The sequence below is a fragment of the Mesoplodon densirostris genome, chromosome 4 (genome assembly GCF_025265405.1).
Source record: "Mesoplodon densirostris isolate mMesDen1 chromosome 4, mMesDen1 primary haplotype, whole genome shotgun sequence".
Classification (NCBI taxonomy): Eukaryota; Metazoa; Chordata; class Mammalia; order Artiodactyla; family Ziphiidae; genus Mesoplodon; species Mesoplodon densirostris.
The window spans coordinates 165877556-165899737 of NC_082664.1; the positions used below are offsets into that span (position 1 = coordinate 165877556).

At 40.3% G+C, this 22182-nt stretch overlaps 1 protein-coding gene across 13 annotated transcripts in view; it reads left to right on the top strand.

Annotated features, from left to right (window-relative positions):
* Positions 1-22182, top strand: part of ABI1 (abl interactor 1) — a 100754-nt gene that overhangs the window by 53763 nt on the left and 24809 nt on the right. For all 13 annotated transcript variants that reach the window (XM_060097644.1, XM_060097645.1, XM_060097633.1 and 10 more), the window contains exon 3: positions 18840-19016. In XM_060097644.1, the coding sequence (XP_059953627.1) occupies positions 18840-19016 (177 nt within the window). The remainder of the gene's footprint in view (positions 1-18839; positions 19017-22182) is intronic.

A 22182-nucleotide genomic window follows, 5' to 3' on the forward strand; every position in this document is an offset into this window, starting at 1 on the left:
ACCCTTGTGATTACATGAGCCCACATCAGTAATCCTGATAATCTTCTTTTCTCAAGACCCTTAACTTGATCACATTTGCAAAGTTCCTTTTGCCATGTCAGTTCTATCTTCCCACCTTCAGCAAGCCAAGGCCTTATGTTTAGTTCCCATTTGGCATAAAAGTCTAAGCCCATTTGTTAGTGGCCAGCAAGCCCCTGTAGAATAGCTTCTTTCATATTTTCTGCTCTTTTAGTCCTCCTTTCTCCTTCTCCCTGGATTTTCTTTGCTCTATTTAATATTGGACTGAATTTTAAAAAGATGCTGTCATAGTCTATCAAGCATGTTTAGGCAGTTTGTAAGTGGGAGACTTTTCAGGTTATCTAATCTGTCATATTGCCTCGGTTGGTATTCCTTATATTAACAAGGTATTCCTGAGTTTTCATAAGATATGAGGTCTTATTTCTCTTACTTTTATTTTCCTATTATCTTTTAATTTAAAATGCTTTAAATTTAGCCTCAAAAGAAAACAAAACAAAAACCAACCCCCAAAGCCTCAGTGAATCTCATCTTTGAACAAGCTTGTCATTTAACTGTGATTAAAAGTCAGTTTCTCTGTTTAAGTACTCTGTTTTATCAACAAACGGTGTCTTTTTTCTTTAATCTGACCCAGCCTGTCCTGGATTACTCTGGTTCTGCTGCTCAACCAGACCAAGAATCTTTCTCACAACATCCTGTTTCCCTTTTTGACTGTCTGGTCAGGTGGTTCTCTTTCAATACAATTTTTATTTTCTATTTTTCTGTCTCATTTGAGCTAAAGGCATATGGATATTTTTCTCTGCCCAGGTGTTATCATTGGGCTTCATTTCACAATTCCCTCTGTCTGTCTGATAATATGTGAGTGTGTCCAAGCCAGTCAGATACTACCTAAGGGATTATAGTGAAAAGCTAAGTTCTGTATCGCCCCTTTCTTTACCCAGTCTTGCTTTCTAGAGCACTTTTATAGTAAGTACTGTGTATTAGGCTTTTTACACACATGAACACTTATGAATTAATTCTCACAACAATCCCATCTCACAGATGAAGAAACTGATATACAAAGAAGTTATATTACTCGTTCAGGATCATACAGCTATTAAATGGCATTATTTGAACTAGGAAGTCTCATTTTAGAATCTGCTTGTTATCACTGTGCTGTACTGCCCTTAGTTTTAGACTGAAAATTATTTTCCTTTGAAAGGCAATATAGTCCATTTCTTCTGGCTTCCAGTATTGTCATTGAGATGTCTGATATGTCTCTGATTCTAGATCCTTTGTATGTAACTTGTCTTTTTCTCTCTGGAAACCTTTGGAATATTTATTCTCTTTAGCTGTGGTGTTTTGAAATTTCACAGGGAAATAACTTGGTATTGGTCTTTTTTTTTTTTTTTTTTTTTTTTTTTTTTGCGGTACGCGGACCTCTCACTGCTGTGGCCTCTCCCATTGCGGAGCACAGGCTCTGGACGCACAGTCTCAGCGGTCATGACTCACGGGCCCAGCCGCTCCGCGGCATGTGGGATCCTCCCAGACCGGGGCACGAACCCATGTCCCTCACATCGGCGGGCGGACTCTCAACCACTGCGCCACCAGGGTAGCCCGGTATTGGTCTTTTGAAAGTACATTATGCTGGCACTTGGGGGATATGCTACTATATTTTGGGGGGGCGGGTCTAGTGTTATTTCTTCGATAATTTCTTTTCCCGTGTATTCTCTGTTCTTTTTTTCTAGATGTTCTATTCAGATATTAGACCTTGTGAATTAATATTTTAGTACTGTTTTCCTTTCTAGTTTCTACATCTTTGGGAGACTTTCTCAACTATAAATTCCAGTGTATCAAATATTTATATTGTTAAGTTTTGCTATTGTTTTTAATTTTTAAGAATTTTCTTGCTCTTTTTCACAAGTTGGATTCTTATTTATTAATGAATTACCTTTTACTCTTCATATAATATATAAACATATATGACATATGAATATATATATTTCATATAATATAAATCCTTTTAAAAAAAGGATTCCTCTAGTCTCTGTAAATTTTTTTTTTCATGTTCTTTTTTTCTGTTTTGTTTTGTTTTGTTTTAGGTCCTCCCCCACCCCCCATGCAATGTTATATCAAATAATCTGGTGATCCTAGTCTGCTTCTATTTAACCATGAGGAACTGAAATGCTTAAGTAGAAACTATAAATATGTGACAGAGACTGTCAGTTGTGGGGGTTGGGCTTTGGGCAGGGCCCCACCCAAGTCTTCAGTATTTAGAAGTCTTCTCTTGTGCTGTTCTGTTTCTGCAGTGAAGAGTTTTTCTAATTTCTTTCATGAGAGTTGTGTTTATGAGGAAAAGCTGGCATTTGAGAGCATGGTGAGTGGAAGGACGGCGAACTCAACAGTTCAGTATACAGACACTCAATTCTCCAGCTTTTAGCTCTGTTCCTCACTTTTAAAAGAAGAGCAGTTGTATTGAGATAGAATTCACATACCATACAATTTACCCACTTAAAGTGTACAATTCAGTGGCTTTTGTTATATTCACAGAGTTACACATCCATCACCACAGCAATTTTAGAATATTGTCATTACCCCAAAAAGGAAACCCCCTATCCTTCTTAGCTCTCACTCCCCAATCCCTGCATCCTCTCTCCACCTAGCCCTAAGCAACTAACGATTTACTTGTTATCCCTGTAGATTTGCCTATTCTGGGTATTTCATATAAATGGAATCATGTAGTAAGTGGTCCTTTGCAGTGGTTTCTTTCACTTAGCATGATGTTGTCAAAGCTTATCCATATTGTGGCATGTGTCAGTGCTTATTCCTTTTTATTGCCAAATAATATTCTATTTTATGGATATATCAGATTTATCCATTTATTAGTTAATGGATATTTGGACTGTTTCTACTTTTTGGCTATTATGGATAATGCTTCTATGAACATTTGTGTACAAGTTTCTGTGTGGACATATGTTTTCAGTTATATTGGTTATATACCTATGAGTGGAATTGCTGGATCCTCTGGTAACGCTGTGTTTAACCCTTCAAGAGACTGCTAACTGTTATCCGAAGTGGCTGCACCATTTTACATTGCCACTGGCAGTGTATCAAGGTTTCAGTTTTCTCCACATCCTCACAATCTCTGTTTTATCTATTTTTTTAAAATAGCCATCCTAGTGGATGTCCAGGGGTATCTATCTCATTGTGGTTTTGATTCTGTTCCTCACTTTTGTAGTCTAAAGAAACTGTTGCTTCCAAATTCTTAGCCTCTCAAGGGTTATTTTTTTCTTTTAGAATAAATTGCCTTGCTGTCTACGGGCGTTTTGGGCTTCTTCTGTTGTTCTGTTCAGTTAGTTACCTTGCTTCCATTTGCTTTCTGATATCCAGCGATTTATTGGAAGTTCTTGGCCACTGATTTTCCTCCTCTTATTTCCCTTTATCATTTTGGGGAGGAAAAAATATATATATATTCAATTATATATATATATATATATATATATATATATATATATATACACAAAATAATGTAATCAATCCTCTAAATTTAATCTCTAAATTTCATCTACCAACTTGTATCTTTAAATATTCTTTCTGTATAAATATCCCCAAATGTTGTCCTTTCTTTTTTTTTTTTTTTTTTTTTTTTTTTTGGTATGCGGGCCTCCCACTGCTGTGGCCTCTCCCGTTGCGGAGCACAGGCTCCGGACGCACAGGCTCCGGATGCACAGGCTCAGCGGCCATGGCTCACGGGCCCAGCCGCTCCGCAGCACTTGGGTTCTTCCCGGACCAGGGCACGAACCCGTGTCCCCTGCATCGGCAGGCGGACTCTCAACCACTGCGCCACCAGGGGAGCCCTTGTCCTTTCTTGTAAGAAGAATTACAGGACCAAAAATACTCCTGTGATGAATATGAAAGAAATGAGGCTCAGAGAGGTTATTATTAAGTACAATCCAAATCCTTTTAAAGTGTTGGATTTGACTCTTCTGATAATACTGATTTACACTCCTTGTTATATGTCTAATATAGCTGGAACATCTTAAATGAATTAAATAACAATTTTTAATTTCTAAGATTGCTCATAAGAGTTGTATTTATTATTGGCTATAAGCATTAACAGGTTTAACATCATCTGGTAAACTCAGAGTTAAACACTTGAATATGGATTTGGGAACATAGAATAATAATAATAATAATAAATAATAATAAATAAAGCTAACATTTATTTAGTTCTTTCCATGCCAGACACTGTTGAAAATCCTTTATACATGTTACCTCATTTAATCCTCATATTAACTGTGTGAGGTTGATAAAATTCTTTGTTTTTAAACCTCATTTGTCTGGTAAGAAAACTGAGGTCATAGAGTAGTTTAGTAATTTGCTCAAGGCTACACAGCTAGTAAATGGTAGAGTCTACTTGTAAATCTGTGCAGTGTGCTTTCTGAGTCTATGCTATTGAAGTCATTAGATTATAATGCCTGGCATTTCTACAGAATTTTAAATATATTATCTTTTTGAGAGGGGAGAGACACTCATGAGATATTAAAACAAATGTTAATTCTTGGGTAAGGAGTTGGGGAATTAGTACAAGTTTATGAGTGACATGTAGAAGATGAACTGTGATCTAATGTTCTCTTAAAAGCTCATTTTTTTTTTTTTTTTTTTTTGCTGTATGCGGGCCTCTCACTGTTGCGGCCTCTCCCGTTGCGGAGCACAGGCTCCGGACGCGCAGGCTCAGCGGCCATGGCTCACAGGCTCACGGGCCCAGCCGCTCCGCGGCATATGGGATCCTCCCAGACCGGGGCACGAACCCGTATCCCCTGCATCGGCAGGCGGACTCTCAACCACTGCGCCACCAGGGAGGCCCAAAAGCTCATATTTACTTTAGATCCTGGTTTGGATCAAAAATGATTATCACTAAATTAAGCACAAAAAATTGTTTTTTGATGTGGACACATAATTGCCATGTAGAGTGTTGTATAGTGTGCATTATATTTCTTAAGCAGGAGGGGAGGAGACAGAAAAGTGTCCTTGTGTTGTACTAAAGTTGGGTGTAGGCCAACGTGTTAGTGACAGATCCAGTTTTTCCCAGGATAAAATGTTTCAGAATAATTCTGATCTGGGTGTTTTATATTATGTTCTTCCACCAGAGTCTTATTTTGCAGCTCATCTTTTCTAAATAGGTCTGTTTTATAGTGTGTATATATAGGTCATTCTGAATCAAGTTAACTTCGCAGTTGATTGGGACCTTGTTTCAAGCTTATTGAACAAAGCTCTGTAACACAGAATTTTGGGCATAGGGCCATTTCCAGAGTTGGTCCAAATAAGCAGTAACAGACAAAGATTGTCTCTTTCTTAGCTGAAGGCTTTCTGTGTGTGGCTGGTCTCAGGACTCTTTTACACTTTTTCTACCCCTTTCATACTCCTCTCCTTTTTCTATTCAGGGCAAAAGTGTTTTGGTTTTCATTCTGTAGTTACTCATTCAGCGAGCATTTATTGTGCTTTTACTTACATACAAGGTTCTTTGCTTGAAACCTATAATGACCTCGCTGTATTGGCACTGTCATTTGTGGGGCTAGTAGGCCTTCGGATATGATATTGAAGAAAATATGTGAAATATTTAGTAGTTTTGCTATGTCGTACTTCTTTCCCGCCTGTCTTTTGATAATTAAAAAGAATTGTTTTCTGAAGGATATTTAAAAGGAGCATATGCTTTCTTTACACACCGCCCCCCCAACTTCCCAAAGTGGTAAGGGAGAGTATAATTAAAACAACATATTTCCATACAATAATTTTAAATAATCATGTCTTAAAAGGCAATTTAAAAATCTTGTCTACTTGTGAAATTTATCTTTTTATTTCAACACTCATTTTGGAAAACACTGTTTTTCTTTTAAATAGAATCACTTTTGGAATATTGTAACTGTTCTTTCCTTCGAACCTTTGCTTTCTACACAATTTATTTTACCTATTCCTGTTCAATTCTCATTCTGCTCATACTATGAAGGGTCCGCTTGGCCCTTTAAAAAGAACTTGTCAAGTTTGGTTTCCTAATTTCTTTAGTCTTTCTTTAATAACTCTTAATATGAGTAGAGTTCAACTTATTTTTATTCATTCTATTTAAAATTTTCTCCAATCTCTAGGCAGGTGTTGTATTTTCACGCCTCTTTGCCTTTGCTTATACTGTTCCTTTTGCTTGGAATGCCCCCCACCCCCGCTCCGCCCCGTCTACTTTCTTCTCTTTGGCCTGCCAGATATGGCTGGCTAAAGTGAGGTTTCTTTTATGGAGTCTTCTGATAATGCTCCAGGAATAGTAGTCATTTTTTTCTCTGTGCTCTATTTGTGCTTTTTGTGCAATTTAAAGACTTAAAAAAATTATACTAAATAACATTCAAAAGAATAAATGTAATTTATAATAGCATAAACATCTGTGACTCTACCACCAAAGTTAACTAGAAAATGGTCAATTCTGTTTTTTCTACCTTTGTGCTTCAATCTATACTCCCAAGGGGCATTATTATCATTATTTCCTTGCCCTTTTAAAGTTTATCACAAATTATATGTATCCTTAAATAGTTACTGTTTAATTTTGTTTGGGTTTGAGTTTAATAAAAATAGATTCAGGCTGTATGTAGTCAAAACCAAAGCCCAGTATAGCTTGCTTTTTTAATTCAGTGTTATGTTTCTACTATTTATCTGTATTTCATATATTTCATTCATAGTAGTTCATTCTCATTAATGTAATATTTCAAGTATAAATTTGCCACTTATTTGCATTTACATTTAATGAATCTGGAGTTGGTTTTTTCCCTCTAGCGTGAGGTAGGGATCCATTTTCTGTGTTTCTATCTGGCAAACTAGTTGCCCTATTTAAATAATGCTTTCTTTTCTCCTGTGCAATCATTGTAAGGTAACAAGTTTCTTTATGATCATGAGTTTGTTTCTGAGTTGTATCTTCTGTTGAATTGGTCCATTTATTTAACCCTATTTAAGAACCCTACTGTTTTATTTACTTTGGCTTTATAATAAATGTCAGCAGGCAAGCCCCCACCTCCCCCTTTCTTTTTTTTTTTTTTTTAAACCATGTCTTGGTCATTCTTTCCCCTTTGCCCTTCTGTATGTATTTTGAAACCATGAGAAACCCCGTTAGGGTTTTTATTGAGAGGCTCGAAGCTGAAGATCAGTTTGGGAAGATTTGGCATCAATACTACATTGGATGGGAGTGGAGGAATGAGACGTGTATCTGGTTGTGAATAGGTGCGGTGTGTTGTACTTGGCTTTGAAGGCCACACATTTTTTTTTTTTCAGGTTAATCTATCAAACTCTCATTTCACTGTTTATTACCGCATGGGGAGGGAGTTTCTTAGGGTTATTCAGGGTGTTCTGATTATTTTGGGGGGTAGAATATTTCTGCTGATTTTCCTATGTTCCCCATTGCTATTATTCTTTCTCACAACTCTTGATATTATTTGTACTTGTCATGGTAAGTCTGTCAGGAAAGTTTTCTAGTTGTGTTTTTGTTTTTTGTTTTAATTTTATTTATTTGTTTGTTTGTTTATGGCTGTGTTGGGTCTTCGTTTCTGTGCGTGGGCTTTCTGTAGTTGCGGCGAGCAGGGGCCACTCTTCATCACGGTGCGTGGGCCTCTCACTGTCGCGGCCTCTCGTTGCGGAGCACAGGCTCCAGACGCGCAGGCTCAGTAGTTGTGGATCACGGGCCTAGTTGCTCCGCGGCATGCGGGATCCTCCCAGACCAGGGCTCGAACCTGTGTCCCCTGCATTGGCAGCAGGCAGATTCTCAACCATTGCGCCACCAGGGAAGCCCTGTTTGTTTGTTTGTTTGTTTGTTAAATAAATAAATTTATTTATTTATTTTTTGGCTGCGTTGGGTTTTTGTTGCTGCACGCAGGCTTTCTTTAGTTGTGTTGAGCGGGGGCTACTCTTCGTTGCGGTGCGCAGGCTTCTCATGGCGGTGGCTTCTCTTGTTGCGGAGCAGGGGCTCTAGGCGCGCGGGCTTCAGTAGTTGTGGCATGTGGGTTCAGTAGTTGTGGCTTGCGGGCTCTAGAGCGCAGGCTCTGTAGTTGTGGCGCACGGGCTTAGTTGTTCCGCGGCATGTGGGATCTTCCTGGACCAGGGCTCGAACCCATGTTCTCTGCATTGGCAGGTAGATTCTTAACCACTGCGCCACCAGGGAAGCCCCTCTAGTTGTGTTTTATTAGCTCTAGGTTGTGCCTCTTAACGTTACCCAGATCCAAGCCTTGTTTACTTTGTATTAGGCTACTGCAGGTATGTCTTTGTTACCAGCCCATTGCAGTACTGTTTCATTTTATGTGCTTAAAGTGCAATATAAAATAATAATAAAATTCAAAAAATTATTTTTTAAATGTGAAGATTTTCTTCAAATTAAAAAAATAATTAGGAACCATTGTGTAATTTCAAAACTGGACAGGGGAGTTGTTAAACTATTTTATTGTCATTTGATGTTTAAGCAGGAAACAAATACTGTCCTGTGTTAAACTTAGTTCTTGAATTTTTGTGAGTTTTGGATTATAGATAAGATCTTTAAGAATATACTAATGCCTTACAAGGTGATCACCCTGTGCCTGTTCATTGGATTCATTACTTCCAAATGTATGTCATATACATTCCTTCTATTTATCAGTTCTCCTTAAGGTGCTGAATCATCAAGCATGGTCATTGATCAGAACTTGTCTTTGGGTTTCTATCTTTTCTCTAGTTTGTCCTACTGATACCCATATCTGTAAGATCTGCTTTCTTCTTTCAAATGAATTTTAGCCTTTAAGACTTGTCTACCTTGGAATCAATGAGTTTCAAGCTTCTAGAACCTTAATGCTTGTTAGACTGGGCTCTGAGGAGCTTTCTAAAATCTTTATTATTATTATTATTATTACCTGTAGTCACCATGCTGTACATTGGATCTCTAGACTTATTCATCCTGCACACCTGCAACTTTGTCCCCTTTGACCAACATCTCCTCATTTCCCCCACCTCCTCGCCCCTGGTAACCACCATTCTGCTCTCTGCTTCTAGTGTTCAACTTTTTAAGATTCCACATATGAGTGAGATCATGATATGTCTCCCCCACCCCCAGCCCCGTATCTGACATATTGCACTTAGCTTAATGTCCTCCAGTTTCAACGTCTATAGTGTTCCTAATACACCATGTGCTGTGTCCATGTTTTTATATTAATATTTTGGAAAATACTTTGCCTTAATTGCAGGGTTGTAGATTGGATAGTTTGATAAATATGATTCGGTTGTGGTTAATTTTTTCTGGTACTTTTTGTATTAAGCAATATTATAAATAGATTCTAATATTATCCCAGTCCCCATTTTATATAAGCAAAATGGAATCTTAGTGAGTTAAAACTTGTATAAAATTTCATAACTAGTAAATGAAAGAGTGTTCAAACCAAGGTTTTCTGATTTCACATTTGTGTGCCCTTTTAAAAAAAAAATGAGTGGTTTTCACCTGTGCTTCATGGGTCTGGGGATTGCTGTAGGGTGCTACAACCTGCTAGTCCCTCTCAGCTTGAGATACTCTTGAATTTTATGGTTATTATATTAGAATTGAAAACTAATTTTCTTTATATCAGACTGCTTCTTTTGCCATCTAAAGGTAAAGTGTGAAAGTAAGGAAATTCAAATATGAGAAGGAATTGGTCTCCTTGGAAAAGCTAACTTTGGCTTGGTGAACATATGCATGCTGTTGTTATACAAATGTTCCAAGCCCGTTCCCCTCCTCCTCCTCCTGCTTTATTCACTCACCCTGTCATATGGAGGGTTGTACACCGCTGGACGGGTTGTGATGTGGGCTTTCATGATTTGAATTGGGAGACTGGGGAGGGAGTAAACTCAGAGAAAAGTTTTTTCAAGTAATTTGAAATAGTGTCCTGAATAGTTCTACAGTGTGTGAGGGAAATGGGAAGGATGAAAAAAAGATGATTTTAAAGAGAGTTGTGGACACCATGATGTTTGAGAAAAATATGGAAAGAACTTGAGCCATTTTGAATTTGTTTTTCCCATGAAGACTGGGAACCATGTGGGATATTCTTTTAAGTAGGATTTAAGCAGGTAAGATAGCTTCAGATTTTTTCATTTTGTCTTTGCAAGTTTACTTTTTTGGTGAAGATCACCATGGTTATACCGTGGAGAACAGATTGGAAAGAGGCTAGATTGGATGCAGGTGGACCAGTTAGACGGCAGATGCAGTAGCCAAGGTGAGAGATGATAGTAGATTGACTAGGATTAAAGTGTTGGAAACAGAAGGAAACAAATTTCTTGTACTTAAAGGTAAATGTGACAAGATTTAGTGATACTGGGTATGAAATAAGTGCTGGATGTCTGAACTATATAACTTGATAGAGAACTGAAGTAGGAAGTAAAGTCGACTCTGTGTGTGATTTGGGGCACATTCATTTTGAGGTACCATTGAAATATCCCAGAGGAACATAGCAGGTGTTTGTATGATTCTGTAGCGCAGAGGAGAGGTCTAGAATAGAGAAAAGTTTATGTGAGTGTTAAGAGTAAATTAGACCTGAATGTGGATGAGTTTGCCAAGGAGAAAAGGGGAAGATCCTACGACTAAACCGGGAGGCACCATGCCTGTCAGGCGGCCTTGTAAAGGAGAACACAGTATGAGTGTTTGGGAGTTAGGAGCACACCAAGGTGAGTGGTGATCCATCTTTTTTTTTTTCCTTTCCAGTGAAATCTCTATTTTTCCTTCTGTGGAATAATGAGTACCTAAACTTAATTCCATGTCAAGCAAAATTTAGCCAGAATTTGTACTAGTTAATCTTGTGCTGGAACTGTCAGACAGGGAAGGAGTTTGAGATATGTAGGGGCACACACACACACAAATGTAGCTAACTGCAGTTTAACAAGTTAGCCTGCCATAGTTTCATGGATGCTGGTAGAAGACACAAGACTTCTCAGTCAGAGACATCGGACTTGATTCCTCACGGCAGTAGCAGGATCGGAGTTGTTAGCGTTCTTGCTGGTTTCCCAGCCCCACGCTCCGTGGAGGGCTGTGTGGAGGGTGAGTGATGCGTGTGGTGGCGCCGCTCCTACATTTGCAGTGCAGCCTGTTACAGGAGAGGAACCTCCAGACCTTCATAATGGGCAGTAAGCCTGCCTGACCTTAATCCTGGAGGGAGGTGACGTCTTTATTGTGCTAGATAGTGAACAAACCTGCCCTTTGTTCCTGATTCCTTCCTGGCTGTTCGCTGTTCGCTGGACAGACATACTTAAGATAGTCTGGAACGAAGAGAGGCAGCGCCTCCACTACAAGATGGACAGAAATGCAGTGGCCCAAGGCTAATTGCCTTCCAGCAGCATTCACCCCTCACGTCTCTCCCTTCTTGGCTTCTGGTAAAATTTCCCATGATTACGCTCTTCATTGGCCACCCTGAGTAATCTATCTGACAGAGCCTGGGACTGGAGCCATTCAGTTTGTCTCATAAAACATGTAATTTAGTTTACGTACTGTCAACATGGTAGCAGGATGAGGCCAAGCTGCAATCTTGACCTCATCTGTGCTCCCCAGGGTCCTAGACCAGCCAGCTGAACAAATACCATAAACCTTCAGGGTCTGCCTTAGAGAGCCCAGTGGCTTTCTCTTTAAGTTTCTGTACTGACTTTCTACTTGACCCAAGTCCTGCAGGAGCATTAGGGAATGCACAGATTTGGCCTCGCCTGCAGGAAGTCTAGGGCAGTTCTGTCATCCATAACGACCCTGGCCCTGGCCCGTGAGCTGACGCTGACCTGAACGGCTCCAGGGCTGACACGATCTCATTGTTCACCTCAGCTAAAGTCAGGGACAGATTGCAAACCACCATTTCTAATTGGATAACTTCCATTTCAGGCATAAATGCCTCAGAGCAGATGACACATAATTAACAAGTCAGTTATCCTTCTGGGAGGGCCCCCTCCCCCCAATCAAGAATAGCCTTACTTTGGAGAGGTCACAGCCGTCTGTGGATACAGGATCTGTGGGTGGTGCTTGCTTATAAACACTTGAAGGTCTCTTAGGATCACCCCTGCAGTGCACGTCACCACATTTCTGGAGGGAAGTAAGGTAACGCCTGGCTTCCGCATGAGCACTCCTGTGAAGAATGTGGTGCTTACAGTTGTCGTCCGCCCTCCCACCCCCCACCCCAGGTGGGACCTACTTAGCGAGCACAGGCTGGCAGTTTCTCCAGTGTTGCCTCCTGGACAGCTGGCAAGCCTTAGGGCTCCCAGTTCAATACAAATAACTGAGTCTAGTACTTCTTTTTGTTTTTGGAGGTGTTACCTGAAGGCAGTCAGTCCAGTCTGTCCTGTTTGTCTGTGCCACCTGTCAGGTAGCATTCACCTGCCCCTTAGGGATGGCTGAATGATAGCTACAGGAATTGGGGGGGGCGTGGTTTGGAAAGACACCTGGAGGTATTGGCAGGTGTTCTGTGTGGGAGGCTCAGGGGCTAGGACTATCTTCTGCTTTCCTGAGATTTTTCAGTGACCTTGAGGAGAAGGATGACCACGTGATCAGAGCTGTCCAGCAGGGCATGGCAGAGCCGGCAGGCAGTTCAGTTTGTTGAGGCACTTGCACGATCTGGGAGAGCCACACCCGGGGCTTCTCCTTTGTGAGGAAGGTTCTGGGGGATTCAGAAAGACAGGATCACAAATGTCCCTCCTTCTTACCTCCTGAGGTTTAACGTTTTTCTTCCACTGGTGCCAGGATTGTTCTTCTTCCACTGCTACAGAATCAGTGTGTCCCATTCCAGTCACTAACCTTTCCCTTTTTCCCGATTATCCCTGACCCTCACCGTGACCGTTTTTGTCTGGAAGGGTCAGGTGCCAGAGGGACGAGAGCATTTTTATTAAACTTAGAGATCCTATTACGTCCACCACTTTGGTCCACATGGTCCAATGTAAGGGGATTTGGTGAGCAGAATACTTAAGACCACAGAAGTACAACAAGAAAATTCAGGCGGCTAAACCACAATTAAGTTAAAATTCCCAAGGCCCCCTTTTGGCTGGGCTGCCACCCAGAGGCTGCCACCCAGAGGCTGTACTGATCAGGCCAGCATGGGGTCTCCATTAGGGGAAAGAATGAAGCATCATGCTCGGGCAGATCCCAAGTGGCCAAGAGGAGACAGTCTCTTTCTGGGAACAGCCATGTTCAGTGACCAACCTGCTTTGCTGACGTATGTAAACCAGGAAGAACCAAGGGGGGTATAGTCAGAAATCTTTTAGAGTTGACTTAAAAAAAATGTTTTTTAATTGTGGTAAAATACACGTAACAAGATTTCCCATCTTAACTATTTTTAAGTGTACAGCTCAGTAGTGTAAGTACATTCACAGTGTTGTGCAGCCAGTCTCCAGAACTGTTTTCATCTTACAAGACTGAAACTCTGTCCCCATTAAACAACAGCTTAACTGCTCTCTCCCTGCAGCCCCTGGCAACCACCATGTTACCTTCTGTCTCTATGAATTTGACTGCTCTAGGCACCTCATATAAGTGGAATCATACAATACTTGTTCTTTTGCGACTGCTTATTTCACTCAGCATAATATCCTCAGGTTCATCCATGTTGTAGTATGTGTCAGAATTTCCTCCCTTTTTAAGGCTGACTAATATTCCATTGAATGAATATATATGTATACCACATTTTGTTTATCCATTCTTTCATTGATGGATACTTGGGTTACTTCCACCTTTTGGCTCTTGTGAATAATACCACTATAAACATAAGTGTACAGGTACCTCTTGGAGACTCTGCTTTCAATTCTTTGGGGTATATACCCAGCACTAGAATTGCTGGACCATATGGTAATGCTATATTTAAGTATTTAGGACCCACCATTCTGTTTTCCACAGCAGCTGTACTGTTTTACATTCCTACCGGCAGTGCACAAGGGTTCCAATTGCTCCACATCCTTGCCAACATTTATTATTTTCTTTTTTTGTTTGTGGGGGGGCGGATAGCAGCCATCCTGATGGGTGTGATGTCTCATTGTGGTTTTTTTAATTAGTTATCTATTTTATACATATTGGTGTCATTGTGGTTTTGATTTGCATTTCCCTAATGATTAGTGATGTTGAACACCGTTTCATGTACTTATTGGCCATTTGTGTATCTTCTTTGGAGAAATGTCTATTCAAGTCCTTTGACCATTTTTGAATCCAGTTGTCTTTTGTTTTTGAGTTTTTTAAGTTGATTTTTAAGGACGCTGTTTCAGCACTCACCAATACAAGATGCCTGTGGATGGTAGGGAGTGTGGAAGCCCATCACATACTTTGACAAACAACCCATTTTTTGTTGACTTTTGTGTTAAAAAGTATACCATTGTCAGATAGCAAATGGTTTGGAAAGTGAAAAACATGACACAGATTAGTGTCAGGGGCCACAGTATGGTTGGAGCCAGCTGATTGGATTGGTATTGTAATACCATAACCTGAAAGAGTGTCATCAACGGCGAGGCACTACTGTTGGTCTGAAGACGGGGTTAAAGGTCTGATGTAGCCAGTCTGCCAGTGGCGGGAGATGTGGTCTCTCTCACCATGAGACGAATGGGTCTTTTTCCGGGAGTCACCAGTGTGGGACGCAGAGGTTGCCTCTGCATCAGGAAGAGAGTCCTTTACTCTGTGTCTGTTCAGTGATGGTCCATGTGTTGACGCATCTGGAGTGGTGATGGATCCGCCGGCAGAGATGGCAGTCTGGGCAGTGCAGGCTTCATCAGCAGCTGGACTCCTGTTGGCTTCATCAGACAATGGGCCCTTACTATGGCCCATATTAGTGACCCAGATGGTCTGCTCGGCAACTACTGTCTGTCTCCACAGTTTATATGCCAAGTCTTTAAGATGTCAGTCTGTAGTTTTCTAAGTAGCAGACCCAAACAGCTATTACCATTGGGTATTAGCCCCATATCAGTAGAAGTCTAACAAGGTTTATCACTGGGAATATCAGCCAGATCTCTGAGAACATCCTTGAGTTCTGCCCGCAGAGCACAGCAGCCACACCCACTTTCATTTCTGCATAGCTGGCACTGAGATTGAACAGCACAGCAGTCCACGGAACACCACAGGGTCTCAGCTTAGTTGAATCATTAGTGCACCAGGCCCAGGCATTTAGGGGATCTTCTGTGAATCAAGGGCCTCATTGAACCAACAGAATGGAAAATAAATTTTCTCTAAAGGGGTAGCTGCCACTCTTTCCTGTAGAGCTGAGAGGTCATAGGGGTCAGGCTGGCTGCATTCTTGAATATACCAAGTCCAAGGGGCACCTCTGGTGGAGGCTGTTCCTCTTGTCAGAAGCTCCAGTCAGTAACATTACCCAGGCACAGAAACTTGTACTCAGAGGGGTCATAAGGACTGTGGGCCACTAAGGCTGCTAGTGCTTTTCTACATGTGGCTCTTCCCAGTTGGCATAATCCCCTCTGGCTCTTAAGAGCATTCACCGTGCAAGCATGAAAAATATGAATACCAATTACACATTCAGTGTAGGAAGCCACAACAGTAATACATTGAGTTGGTACCAAGAGTCCCACCCAAAAGAACACGTTAGCCTCTCTTCCCCACTGTGAACTGCACCCAAAACTCATAGCTGAAAGCATAAGGTACCCTCTCCCTCCACAGGATGAGGCATGAAGGTGACATGGGCTCCAGTGTATATCAGTCAGAGCTATAAAATGTCCCTCCCCTCCCCACAGTGATCTCGAAAACCCGGGTATGTTTGATCTTCAGTTCCCCTTGGGGACTGGGAGAACTTGGCCCCGCCCCTAACAGTCTTTCTCTTTAAAGGGTGTAGGGGGAGGCTGGGAGAGAGCAGCTCTGCACCAGTAAACAAGGTGAATTTATTTCAGTTTTGAGTGGCGCTGTAGCTGCGAGCATTTGGGGCACCATAGCCCTGTGTTGTGTACTCTGTGGCAGGGCCGTCGTTGCTGACTGGCATCATCCGTTTCCGTTAGGGATGCCTTGATTCAGCGGCTACAGCCACATCACTTCCTGGCGGGGGCCATGACTTTGTACTCTTTGGCCGACTTGGGCTTGATCTGCACGGGTGGCATCGTTGTTTTTAGGAGTCTACCTAATGTGGACTATCTGCTGCTCGCTCCATTGTCAAAAGAACAGCTCTTCAATTCTTGCTTGATTTCAGCATAAGGACTTAGGAGGGTTTTCTGAAGCTGATAGAATTTAATCAAGATTTCTGTGGGTGAGTTTCTCATTCTGTGGTGAATCATTTGCTAAATCATCATTTAAAATCCACTTTAGTACGGAAGAGCCCAAAGACTAGTCAGTGCCCTTGGGAGATTGTTTCGGGGAAAGTTTCCCAGAAGGGCCAGAACTGTCTTATAGCAGACAGGGCCCACTGCCAAAGCCTGAGGTCTTTTGCTTATCTCGAATGGGTTTAATGTTGAGAAGACGGACTGCAGGAGGGGCTGAGCACTAAGATAGCCAGGTGTTGCCTTTCTTCTTTAACAAGCATTATGTGCCCCTCCCGCCCCATCAATCTCCCCAGCAAACTAGCAGTTGCTAAAGATTCTCCTGGTTCTGCCCACAGTGGTTACAGTTTTCCTTCTTTCACCCTCAGCATGGATACATTTATGGTGCTCCCGCCTCCCTCTGCCAGACAAATCTTTTTTTTTTTTTTTTTTGCGGTATGCGGGCCTCTCACTGTTGTGGCCTCCCCCGTTGCGGAGCACAGGCTCCGGACGCGCAGGCTCCGGACGCGCAGGCTCAGCGGCCATGGCTCACGGGCCCAGCCGCTCCGCGGCATATGGGATCCTCCCAGACCGGGGCATGAACCCGTATCCCCTGCATCGGCAGGCGGACTCTCAACCACTTGCGCCACCAGGGAGGCCCTGCCAGACAAATCTTATTACTAGTTGTTTACAGGGCCGACCTGGTGAGCTTGGTGGATAGCTGACAGTAACCAGGGCATCATTCAGGCTGCTGTGTTTGAAACTACTTCCTGGTACTCAGCCTGAAAGTGCCACCCCAGTTCAGCCTCATGAGCAGGCAATGAAGTAGGGGACCAGACATTGCCTGGGGGGGACCATACAATTTGGTCAACATGTTCACTCACGATTCCCATGGACTTCTCTCAGTTCCTGTTAACTGTCCTTTCATTCCATTTCTAAAAAGCTTTGTCTTTGTCAGCATTCCATCTTCATTACCAAAACTGTCAAAAATTGTGAGGGGTTTGAGATCTTACCCTTTGTGGAAGCTCACAAGTTAGCCTGCACAATTCCATGGATTCGAGTAGAAGACATGAGACTCCTGGTCAGAGACAAAAGCTGTCATTACTCCTGGCATTAGTCAGCACTTGTGTCAGACAACCAGCCACAATTTCTACAGGATACTGCAGAGAGACCCAGGTGATTGATGCCTGCACACACAATTGGGTGTGTTACAGGAAAGGAACTCCCAGCTTAGGGGACCAGATCTTTTATAATGGGCAGTAAGCCTTCCTGCCCTTTGCCCTGGGGAGTGGCAGTATCTTTATTATACCGGACAGTGAACAAACCTGCCTTTTGCTCTTTGAGGAGACACTATATCTTCTTAGGCTGTTTACTATATAAATATACAAAACAAAGGGAATCAGTACCTCTTCTCACAAGATGTGCAGAAATGCACATAACATTAAACTTTTTTTCCTGATTCCTGACAATACCTTCCCCACCCCCTTTCAGTTCAGTTCCCATACTTACATTTTCTCACCTAGGCTACTGTAATTACTTCTTAACTGCCAGTAGTCTCCTATCTGCCCTCAACACCTGTGCCAGAGGGATCTTTTAAAATGCAGACCTGATGATGTCACTCAGCTTAAATTTGTTATTGGTTTCGCATTACTGTTAGGCCAAAGTTTAAATTGTTGAGTGGTTGTGTAATTATTTCTCACGTGCTGACTACTACCCAGTTTTTAAATGTTGGCAATTAAATAAGGGGGAGGGCTTCCCTGGTGGCGCAGTGGTTGAGAGTCCGCCTGCCGATGCAGGGGACACGGGTTCGTGCCCCGGTCCGGGAAGATCCCACATGCCACGGAGCCGCTGGGCCCATGAGCCATGGCCGCTGAGCCTGCGCGTCGTCGCGGAGCCTGTGCTCTGCAACGGGAGAGGCCACAACAGTGAGAGGCCCACGTACCACAAAAAAATAAAAAATAAAAAAATAAAATAAATAAATAAGGGGGAAAAAAACCTTTTTAAAGCCGTAAAGGCCAGTACTAGAGAGGCTGCAGATGTGTAGGCTGCATGCTGCCAGATTGGAACCTCTGGTCTTATCTTCTTTTTTTTTTTCCTCTTACACCTTTGTCTGCAACATGTTGTTCTTTTTGCCTTGAATAATTTACATATTTGTCTCTTATATTTCTATTCATTTTTTAAAAACCTACTTACTCTATAAAGCCTTCTCAACCTAGTTGGACATCTTGCTCTAAATACCTTTAATTTCAAATAAACTGTGCGTGTGTCATTATAGTACTTCATCTAGTTGTTATTATTGATTTTTTTTTTCTGGTCTGTATCCCCACAAAATAAAATGTAAGCTACACAGAGCAAGAGCCCTCCCTTTCCACACACACCAGGTTTTTAGGAAAGAAAATTGCTTTCCTAAGAATCATTTTGGTATCAAAACCAATAACTTAGTTGGTGCTTTTAATCACTTTAGATAATCCATGTTTTGAGCCTGAAAGATATTAATTTGCTTAATTTTGATGGGGAAGATGCAGTATTATTCACTGGAAAACAGACACGTGATACAGTCTTATGGTCCATTATATGTGGATATAGTATATATTATTTACTCTTCCAAATAATATTTTCTTGCTTTGTTCAAATTTAAAATATAGACTGTGGACATTCATAAAGAGAAAGTGGCTCGAAGAGAGATTGGTATTTTGACAACAAATAAGAATACATCAAGAACTCACAAAATAATAGCACCTGCAAATATGGAGCGTCCTGTAAGGTATATTCGGAAACCTATTGACTATACAGTTCTGGATGATGTGGGCCATGGTGTCAAGGTAAGCGTTTTATATTACATTAACTTCAAATAATTTGCATATCCAATAAATATTTTGGATAGGAAATATCGTGAGAAAGCTGATTTTCTTAAAGAATTAATAGATTCTCTTAGTAATTAGCATTACAATTTTTATAGACCATTTATTTAATACTAGTTACATATTATACTAAGCTTGGGGCAGAATTTTACCTGTGCAGTAGGCTGTATTCAAGAAGATATAAACACTTAAAATGGCCACGCATTTGTTAAGCGTTTGAATCCTAGACTAATGTTATAAATTTGTGTTGTGAATGCCAAGTCTTGTTTTCACTACTGAATGAATATTTAAGAATAAAAAATGTATATGCTTTCCAGAATTGGTTTAGAAAGTAATTTATAAATACTTTTGTTCATTTATTCGTAAATATGTGTGTATTAATACATCTATGTGGATGTGGATATAATTTCAGCAGTTTATGCAAAATGAAACAATTGTGTGTAGTCTTGTTCTGTGCATCACTCCCCACTCTTCCACCCCCTGCCCCAACAGGCTTTTAGGAAAGGGATTGTTTGTTGCCCTTCTCCATTTCTTAGCATGGCAGAATTAGCTGCTCTTGAAGGATACCTGTAGCCTCTCATCTTTTTAGATATTCATCTGTTATTTTGGAAGCATCTGGAATGACCTGAATTCTTTAGCTATCTTTGCCCAAGATAAACTATTCCTCTGAAATTTGGTAGTCCCTTTCTTAGAGGACCATTACTTGATTTTTTTTCTGGTCTCCAGAATATTTATAATAATTTTTTTAGGGGTCAGCTAGAATCTTGAAGCTTTTCCTAGCTGGTTATCTGCCTGGTGCTATTGCTGGATTTGTTGCATTCTGACTTATCTGGGGTTCCTGATCAAGAGGGGAGTATAGCTGGCAACACTGCTCTTTATTCTGCTCTTCTCAGAGACTATTGGAATCTCCCCTTCACTGTCAGGCTTGGAAGTTGGAACACTTTGCAAATGTAGAGGAGGTTACTGGTTTCTTGTATTTTTATCCAAGGATGTGGCTAGGGTTGTCTAAGAGCTTAAGTTCAATTTTAACTTAAGGTATTTAGACTAGATTGAGTTAATTTGAATTTTGAGAATTTGGAAGAACTTATAATATTATTACCTGCCTTGGAAGTAAAAATTATGTATATACACATATGCATATACATACACCCATGCACACACGTTCTCACGCGCTCACTTCTTCCCCTTTTGCTTGATTTTTCTTCCTACCAAAGCAATATACACTCATTAAAAAAAAAAGTCACCATCTTAGAAGTGATTGTCCTCTATTATCTCCCCACTAATAATTGTGTTTAACAGTTTAATACATAGTACAAGAAGAGTATAAAATGAAACCAAATTTTACAAGGAAATTTTGGGTGAGAAAATTTAACTATTTTATTATATATGTATAAATGAGAAGTGTAAACACAGCATAATATATACTGAAAGTCTGCAGATGTGAATTTTAGCAATCTACTTTTTGTAATGTGGATACTTTAGACGCAGGTTTTTTTTAAAGTTTTTTATTGTAAAATATACATAACATAAAATTTACCATTTAACCATTTTAAGTGTACAGTTCTGTGGCATTAAGTACATTCACATTGTTGTACGGACTATTTTGAAATATTTTTTTGACCGTGGGTAGGAGGGTGGGTGGTCAGTGAGAACAGTGTATCTCAGAAGCTGATATGTGGCTTATTCGTCCACATTTTGTTTCTGTGATATACAAATACATATAATTATTTTTCCCCAGTAGTCTCATTGCAGCTATATTGATCCGGTTTTATTTCCCTAAGAAATCATTGTTGGCTTAAATATTTCTAGAGGATTGTAGAGATCTGTGAAAGTTGGAAATTTGGGTAATAGTTAATGAACAAATGCCAGGGCCAAAACTACAAGGAGGAAAACTTTAGATTTATTTTTAAATTAGTGTCTAAAGCACTTTTAAGGATTGGAAGAATTGGAAGAATTCTAGAATTATTTTCTTATCTTTTGCCTACTTTTCTATTTAGAAGTTTGTTTTCTAACTGATTTGTAAGGGTTCTTTTTTCTATCAAAGAAATTATCTCCTTATATTTTGGCAAATATTTCCTCATCCTGCTGTTTGGCTTTTGACTTTGATGCTTTGGTATTTTAAAAAAATATTTACAGGCTGTTAAAAATTGTATCCAAATATATTAATGTTTCTTTTAAAAATTATTTATTATCTTTTTCTTTCTTTTTTGGGGGGGGATGTGTTGGGTCTTAGTTGTGGCATGCAGGGTCTTCGTTGCGGCGCGTGGGCTCAGTAGTTGTGGTGCGCAGGCTTAGTTGCCCTGTGGCACATGAGATCTTAGTTCCCCAACCAGGGATCGAACCCACGTCCCCTGCATTGGAAGGCAGATTCTCTACCACTGGACCACCAGGGAAGTCCCAATATTTCTTCTTATAGCTACCAAGTTTTGTGTTGTTTTTTACCCCCCAAGATTAATATTCCATCATATTTTCTTCTTTCATGATGTAAATTTTAGTGTTTTGGTATTTGTATTATTCATTTAATTGATATTTATTGTGTTAATGCATTTTATGCTATGAAATAGATGGTACATATAAGTTTAGTAAGAATTTAAAATATGGAAAAAGTGTCTTAAGGTAAGTCTGGTTTGACTTTTGGAAACAGCGTAAGATATGGATAAGAGAATCCTTGCATAGAGAGACTACCAGAAAGTTTTCCTAAAGGAGAATAAAAAGAAGATGAACAATAAAGTTCATCCTAATAAAATAAAAATAAAAATACTAAAGTTCATCATAACAAAAGGAAGAACAAGGTTTCAGAGTATGCTTAGACTAGAGAAGGCTTGAGCACTTAGTAGAAACATTTAAAATTATTTCAGTTAAACAGTTATAATAATTAACAGCTTTATAGCCTGGTTCATAACTTATGAAGGACTTTCCACATATGTTTTCAAGCCTTGAAAAGACCATATGATCTAGGAGTTACTATATTTTATTAATGGAAACACTAAAGCTTTATAATACGTAGGAATGGTATTTTTAAAAGGTTTCGATTTTATTAGAGGAGTGAGCTAATGAATCATTTCAGAGAAAGAATTGGCATCTTACAGACTTTCATACCTGTGGTATGCAAAGCTTATGATCTACT